Source organism: Phaenicophaeus curvirostris, unplaced genomic scaffold, assembly GCF_032191515.1.
Source record: "Phaenicophaeus curvirostris isolate KB17595 unplaced genomic scaffold, BPBGC_Pcur_1.0 scaffold_387, whole genome shotgun sequence".
Lineage (NCBI taxonomy): Eukaryota > Metazoa > Chordata > Aves > Cuculiformes > Cuculidae > Phaenicophaeus > Phaenicophaeus curvirostris.
Genome location: NW_027206980.1, coordinates 38,428 through 45,882, shown reverse-complemented (window position 1 = coordinate 45,882; position 7,455 = coordinate 38,428). Strand labels below are relative to the sequence as shown.

Here is a 7,455-nt window from a genome sequence, read left to right as displayed (position 1 = left end):
CTGGGAATGGGTGCGGGGGTCACTAGTTGAACTGGGAATGGCTGGAATTGGTACTGGTTGAACTGGGAATGGCTCAAATTGTTACTGGTTGAACTGGGAATGGGCGTGGGGGTCACTGGTCAAACTGGGAATGACTGTAGGGGTCACTGTCGAACTGGGAACGGGCGTGGGGCCTACTGGTTGAACTGGAAATGACTGGGATGGTCACTAGTTGAACTGGGAATGACTGGAATTGGTACTGGTTGAACTGGGAATGGGTGTCAGGGTCACTGGTCAAACTGGGAATGGGCGCAGGGGTCACTGGTCGAACTGGGAATGGCTGTGGGGGCTACTGGTCGAACTGGGAATGGGCGCGGGGGTCACTGGTCGAACTGGGAATGGCTGTGGGGGCTACTGGTCCAACTGGGAATGGCTGTGGGGGCTACTGGTCCAACTGGGAGCGGGCGCGGGGGCTACTGGTTGAACTGGGAGGGCCTGGGAGGGCGCGGCTCTCACTCTGCAGGGCCTGGAGGACGAACTGGACCCTCTGGGGCAGCGGCTGCTCCTCGGCGGAGGCTCCGTCCTCGCTCCGGAGGCTGCGGGGGGACACGGGGGGGGTGGAGATGGGATGGGCCCCTCGAGGACCCCCAGGAGGGCTGGAGCTCCAGGCCCACGGGGCCCACTCACAGTTTCCGGATGATCTTGATGAAGATCCCGCAGTCCCGCAGCTCCGAGAGGTCATGGAGAGGCTCGGGATGGACCTTGGTGCTGTTCACCTGCAAGGAGGAGGAGGAAGACCCTGAGGAACCTCCGAGGAGAAGGTTCTAGAGGCCAAACCAGCCCCCAGATGCCCTCAAATCGTGTCCCTGTGGAGTTGAGGGTGGTGGGAACCCATGGGACGCTCATCCTGAGGGACCTGGAGAAGGTTCCTGACCCCTAACCCTGAGGAGAACCCTGAGGAACCTCAGAGGAGAAAGTTCCTGACCCCAAACCCACCCCCAGATGCCCTCAGATCGTGTCCCTGAGGAGGTCCTCATGGTGGGACCCCATGGGACATGGCCCCCGGGGGCCCTGGAGAAGGTTCCTGACCCCAAACCCCCCCAGATGCCCTCAGATCATGCCCCTGAGGAGGTTCTCGTGGTGGGAACCCATGGGACGTTCATCCTGAGGGACCTGGAGAAGGTTCCTGACCCCAAACCCCCCCCAGATGCCCTCAGATCGTGTCCCTGTGGAGTTGAGGGTGGTGGGAACCCATGGGACGTTCATCCTGAGGGCCCTGGAGAAGGTTCCAACCCCAAACTCCCCCCAGATGCCCTCAGATCGTGTCCCTGTGGAGTTGAGGGTGGTGGGAACCCATGGGACATTCATCCTGAGGAACCTCAGAGAAGGTTCCAGACCCCAAACCCTGAGGAGAACCCTGAGGAACCTCCGAGGAGAAGGTTCCAGAGCCCAAACCCACCCCCAGATGCCCTCAGATCGCGTCCCCGAGGAGGTTCTTGTGGTGTGAACCCATGGGATGTGGCTCCTGAGGGACCTCAGAGAAGGTTCCTGACCCCTAAACCTGGGGAGAACCCTGAGGAACCTCCGAGGAGAAGGTTCCAGAGCCCAAACCCCTCCCAGATGCCCTCAGATTGTGTCCCTGTGGAGTTGAGGGTTGTGGGAACCCGTGGGACGTTCATCCTGAGGGACCTGGAGAAGGTTCCAACCCCAAACCCCGCCCAGATGCCCTCAAATTGTGCCTCTATGGAGTTGAGGGTGGTGGCAACCCATGGGACGTTCATCCTGAGGGACCTGGAGAAGGTTCCAACCCCAAACCCCGCCCAGATGCCCTCAAATTGTGCCTCTATGGAGTTGGGGGTGGTGGCAACCCATGGGACGTTCATCCTGAGGGACCTGGAGAAGGTTCCAACCCCAAACCCCGCCCAGATGCCCTCAAATTGTGTCCCTATGGAGTTGGGGGTGGTGGGAACCCATGGGACGTTCATCCTGAGGGCCCTGGAGAAGGTTCCAACCCCAAACCCCCCCCAGATGCCCTCAGATCGTGTCCCTGTGGAGTTGAGGGTGGTGGGAACCCATGGGACGTTCATCCTGAGGGACCTGGAGAAGGTTCCTGACCCCAAACCCTGAGGAGAACCCTGAGGAACCTCCGAGGAGAAGGTTCCAGAGCCCAAACCCACCCCCAGATGCCCTCAGATCGTGTCCCCGAGGAGGTTCTTGTGGTGTGAACCCACGGGATGTGGCTCCTGAGGGACCTCAGAGAAGGTTCCTGACCCCTAAACCTGGGGAGAACCCTGAGGAACCTCCGAGGAGAAGGTTCCAGAGCCCAAACCCCTCCCAGATGCCCTCAGATTGTGTCCCTGTGGAGTTGAGGGTGGTGGGAACCCATGGGACGTTCATCCTGAGGGACCTGGAGAAGGTTCCAACCCCAAACCCCCCTCAGATGCCCTCAAATTGTGCCTCTATGGAGTTGAGGGTGGTGGCAACCCATGGGACATTCATCCTGAGGGACCTGGAGAAGGTTCCTGACCCCAAACCCCTGCCAGATGCCCTCAGACCGTGTCCCTATGGAGTTGGGGGTGGTGGGAACCCATGGGACGTTCATCCTGAGGGCCCTGGAGAAGGTTCCTGACCCCAAACCCCCCCAGATGCCCTCAGACGGTGTCCCCGAGGAGGTCCCCGTGGTGGGACCCCATGGGACGTGGCCCCTGGAGAAGGTTCCTCACCCAGGCGAGGAGCGCGGCGGCTCGGGGGCCGGGAAGAGGCATCGTCCGGGGGGGCCAGGTCGGAGTCCAGGCCTGGGGAGGGGAGGGTCAAACGCTCATTAGCCCCTAACGAGGGGCGTTCGTTAAGGGAAACGGGGCAAGGGACCAAGAGGGTGAGGAGAAGACGTTGACCTGCCCCGCCCAGTTCAACCAGTGACCGTTCCGGTCATTCCCAGTTCAACCAGTAACAATTTGATCCATTCCCAGTTCAACCAGTACCAATTCCACCCATTCCCAGTTCAACCAGTGAACGTTCCGGTCATTCCCAGTTCAACCAGTATCAATTCCACCCATTCCCAGTTCAACCAGTAACAATTCAAGCCATTCCCAGTTCAACCAATGACCATTCCAGTCATTCCCAGTTCAACCAGTAACTATCCCACCAATTCCCAGTTCAACCAGTAACTATCCCACCCATTCCCAGTTCAACCAGTATCAATTCGATCCATTCCCAGTTCAACCAACAACAATTTCAGCCATTCCCAGTTCAACCAGTGACCATTCCAGTCACTCCCAGTTCAACCAGTAACAGTCTCAGCCATTCCCAGTTCAACCAGTAACAATTCCAGCCATTCCCAGTTCAACCAGTAACAATTCCAACCATTCCCAGTTCAACCAGTAACCATCCCACCCATTCCCAGTACAACCAGTAACAGTCTCAGCCATTCCCAGTACAACCAGTAACAATTCCAGTCATTCCCAGTTCATCCAGTCACCACCTCAGTCACACTCAGTTCAACCAGTAACCCCCCCCCACGTTCCCAGTGCAACCAGTAAGTATCCCAGTCATTCCCAGTTCAACCAGTCCCCCTCCCAGTCCCTCCCAGTGCTCCCAGTCCCCCTCCCAGTCCCTCACAGTGCTCCCAGTGTCCCCCCCAGTCACTCCCAGTGCCCCCAGTGCCACCAGCCCCCCTCCCAGTCACTCCCAGTCACCCCCCTAGTCACTCCCAGTGACCCCAGTCCCCCTCCCAGTGCCCCCAGTGCCCCTCCCAGTCCCTCCCAGTGCCCCTATTCCCCCCCCCAGTCCCTCCCAGCGCCTCCCAGTCCCCCTCCCAGTCCCTCCCAGCGCCCCCAGTCCCCTTCCCAGTCCCTCTCAGCACTCCCAGTCCCTCCCAGTCCCTCTCAGCACCCCCAGTCCCCCTCCCAGTCCCTCTCAGCACCCCCAGTTCCCCTCCCAGTCCCTCCCAGTGCCCCCACTCCCCCTCCCAGTCCCTCCCAGTGCCTCCCAGTCCCCCTCCCAGTCCCTCCCAGTGCGACCAGTCTCCCTCCCAGTTCCACCAGTCACTCCCCTTGTCACTCCCAGTGCCACCAATCACCCTCCCAGTCCCTCCCAGTGCCCCCAGTTCCCCTCCGAGTCCCTCCCAGTGCTCCCAGTCCCCCTCCCAGTCCCTCCCAGTGCCCCCAGTGCCACCAGCCCCCCTCCCAGTCACTCCCAGTCACCCCCCTAGTCACTCCCAGTGCCCCCAGTCCCCCTCCCAGTGCCCCCAGTGCCCCTCCCAGTCACTCCCAGTGCCATTAGTCACTGTCCCGGTAACTCCCAGTCCCTCCCAGTGCTCCCAGTCCCCCTCCCAGTCCCTCCCAGCAGCCCTATTCCCCCTCCCAGTCCCTCCCAGTGCCCCCAGTCCCCCTCCCAGTCCCCCTCCCAGTCCCTCCCAGTCCCTCCCAGTGCCCCCAGTCCCCCTCCCAGTCCCCCCCAGTCCCTCCCAGCACCCCCAGTCCCCCTCCCAGTCCCTCCCAGTGCTCCCAGTCCCCCCCCCAGTCCCTCCCAGCGCCCCCAGTCCCCCTCCCAGTCCCCCCCAGTGCTCCCACTCCCCCCCCCCAGTCCCCCCCAGCACCCCCAGTCCCCCCCAGTCCCCCCCAGCGCCTCGTGCCGCACGCAGCCCGTTCCCATCCCCCCCACCCAGCGCCGCTTTCGCTCCGTTCCGGAAGCTCCGGGGGGGCCTCCAGCCTCCCAGTCGCCTCCCAGTCGCCTCCCAGTGCTCCCAGTTCGGCCCAGTCCGCGGGTCTCCCCCCTCCAGGAAAATTCCCGGAGCTGAATTCGGGCTCCGGGGGCCCCGGAAAAACGGGAATTCCGGCTCCTGGATGGCGACGAAGGCAACTTGGCCTCTTCCCATCGCAATTCCGAGCGGGAATCCTACCTGGGGGGCTCCCGGCTGGGAATGTTCTTCCTCGGAGCTGGGGGATCCGCTTCCTCTTCCTCCTCCACTTCCTCTTCCTCCTCCTCTTCCTCTTCCTCCTCCTTCTTCTTCTTCTTCCTCGTCCGCTTGGGCCTAGTTGGGAAACAGAAGGAAAAAAAAAATAGGGATGAAGGTTTTGTGCTTCCACCCCAAATTCCATGAATTTCCTCGGGAAGTGAGGGGGAAAAAAGGAGGAAATAGGGATTCGGGCACCGAGCAAGGGGGAAAAGTGGAGGTGTGGGAGCCGGAAACGGAGCCGGAGGGGCCCAGGGCCACGGGACGGCAGCGGGGCGGCCGGAGCGTTAAAGGCGCCCCAGCCGGAGTCCGGGATCGGAATGTGGGATCGGAATGTGGGATCGGAATCCAGGATCAGAGTCTGGGATTGGAATCTGGGATTGGAATCTGGGATCGGAATCCGGGATCGGAATCCAGGATCGGAATGCGGGATCGGAATGTGGGATTGGAATGTGGGATCGGAGTCTGGGATCGGAATCCGGGATCGGAATGTGGGATCGGAGTCTGGGATCGGAATCTGGGATTGGAATCTGGGATCGTAATCCGGGATGGGAAGCTGGGATGGGAATCCGGGATCGGAAGGTGGGATCAGAAGCTGGGATCAGAATCTGAGATTGGAACCCAGGATCAGAATCTGGGATCGGAATCTGGGATCGGAATCTGGGATCGGAATCTGGGATTGGAATCTGGGCTCAGAATGCGGGATCGGAATCCAGGATTGGAATCTGGGATCAGAATCCGGGATCGGTATCCGGGATCAGAATCCAGGATCGGAAGCTGGGATGGGAATGCGGGATGGGAATCCGGGATGGGAATGTGGGATCAGAATGCGGGATGGGAGTCTGGGATCGGAATGTGGGATTGGAATCTGGGATCGGAATGTGGGATTGGAATCTGGGATCGGAATGTGGGATCGGAATCCAGGATCAGAATCTGGGATTGGAATCTGGGATCAGAATCCGGGATCGGAATGTGGGATGGGAAGCTGGGATCAGAGTCTGGGATCGGAGTCCGGGATTGGAATGTGGGATTGGAATCTGGGATCAGAATGTGGGATCAGAAGCTGGGATCGGAATCCAGGATCAGAGTCTGGGATTGGAATCTGGGATCAGAATCGGGATCGGAATCCGGGATCAGAATCCGAGATTGGAATCTGGGCTCAGAATGCGGGATCAGAATCTGGGCTCAGAATGTGGGATCGGAATCTGGGATCGGAATCCGGGATTGGAATCAGGATCAGAATCTGGGATTGGAATGCGGGATCGGAATCTGGGCTCAGAATGCAGGATCAGAATCTGGGCTCGGAATCTGGGATCAGAATCTGGGATCGGAATCTGGGCTCGGAATCTGCGATCAGAATCTGGGCTCGGAATCTGGGATCAGAATGCGAGATCGGAATGCGGGATCGGAATCCGGGCTCAGAATCCGGGATCGGAATCTCGGATTGGAACCCGGGATCAGAATCCAGGATTGGAATCCGGGATCGGAATCTGGGATTGGAATCTGGGCTCAGAATGCAGGATTGGAATCCAGGATCAGAATCCGGGATTGGAATCTGGGCTCAGAATCAGGAGGAAGCAGGAAGAAGGGGGTTCGGGGTGGGAATTGGGGATGGGGAAAGGGGAAAGGGATCGGGGCCAAGGAGGGATCTTCATCCCGTGGGATCCAGCTGGGAAGGGGCCAAGGATCCCGCTTGGCCCCAAGGAGGGATCTTCATCCCTAGGGATCCAGCCGGGAAGGGGCCAAGGATCCCGCTTGGCCCCGAGGAGGGATCTTCATCCCTAGGGATCCAGCTGGGAAGGGGCCAAGGATCCCGCTTGGCCCCGAGGAGGGATCTTCATCCCTAGGGATCCAGCTGGGAAGGGGCCAAGGATCCCGCTTGGCCCCGAGGAGGGATCTTCATCCCTAGGGATCCAGCTGGGAAGGGGCCAAGGATCCCAGTTAGCCCCAAGGAGGGATCTTCATCCCTTTGGATCCAGCTGGGAAGGGGCCAAGGATCCCGCTTGGCCCCAAGGAGGGATCTTCATCCCTTTGGATCCATCCCTGGGCTGTTCCCACCCCCGGGAAGGGGCCAAGGATCCCGCTTGGCCCCATAGCGCCTCCCCCTCCCCCTTTCCCCTCATACCGCTCTCAGCGACGCAAATGGCGGGTCACGTGGTGCGCCGGGCGGGACTACAACTCCCGTCACCCCCCGCGCGCCGCGCTAACGGCCGCGCCCGCGCCGCCCTCCTCATTGGCCGCCGCGGGTCACGTGGGACGAGGAAAAGCGCGGGAGGACTACAAATCCCGTTGGCCCCCGCGCGCCGCGAGGCGGTTTGCCCGCGCTTCTTCGTCATTGGCCGCCGCGGGTCACGTGGGAGCGTATGAAAAGCGCGGGAGGACTACAAATCCCATCAGCCCCCGCGCGCCGCGTTGGGCTCTACGTATCGCGGGAAGTGACAAAGACTACAAATCCCGTCGTGCCCCGCGTGAACCTCGCGAGAAGTGGGAGGTGCGGGGTGTAGAGGCTTCGTGTGGGGTGG

The 7,455-nt window shown here is 60.8% G+C and overlaps 1 protein-coding gene across 2 annotated transcripts; it reads right to left on the bottom strand.

The window, feature by feature from the left end:
- Nucleotides 1-6: 6 nt before the first annotated feature.
- On the bottom strand, nucleotides 7-7,077 carry LOC138735025 (nuclear mitotic apparatus protein 1-like). 2 transcript variants are annotated; one of them, XM_069882888.1, is made up of 5 exons: nucleotides 7,059-7,077; nucleotides 4,880-5,011; nucleotides 2,703-2,774; nucleotides 667-755; nucleotides 7-575 (listed from the first exon to the last, which is right to left on the bottom strand). In XM_069882888.1, exons 3-5 carry the CDS (start codon nucleotides 2,742-2,744, stop codon nucleotides 422-424), a joined length of 285 nt encoding a protein of 94 aa, XP_069738989.1. In that variant the 5' UTR covers nucleotides 2,745-2,774; nucleotides 4,880-5,011; nucleotides 7,059-7,077; the 3' UTR covers nucleotides 7-421. The 2 variants fall into 2 exon arrangements, with proteins under 2 accessions (XP_069738989.1, XP_069738990.1); XM_069882889.1 differs by lacking the exon at nucleotides 7,059-7,077 and adding an exon at nucleotides 5,132-5,257.
- Nucleotides 7,078-7,455: the final 378 nt, after the last annotated feature.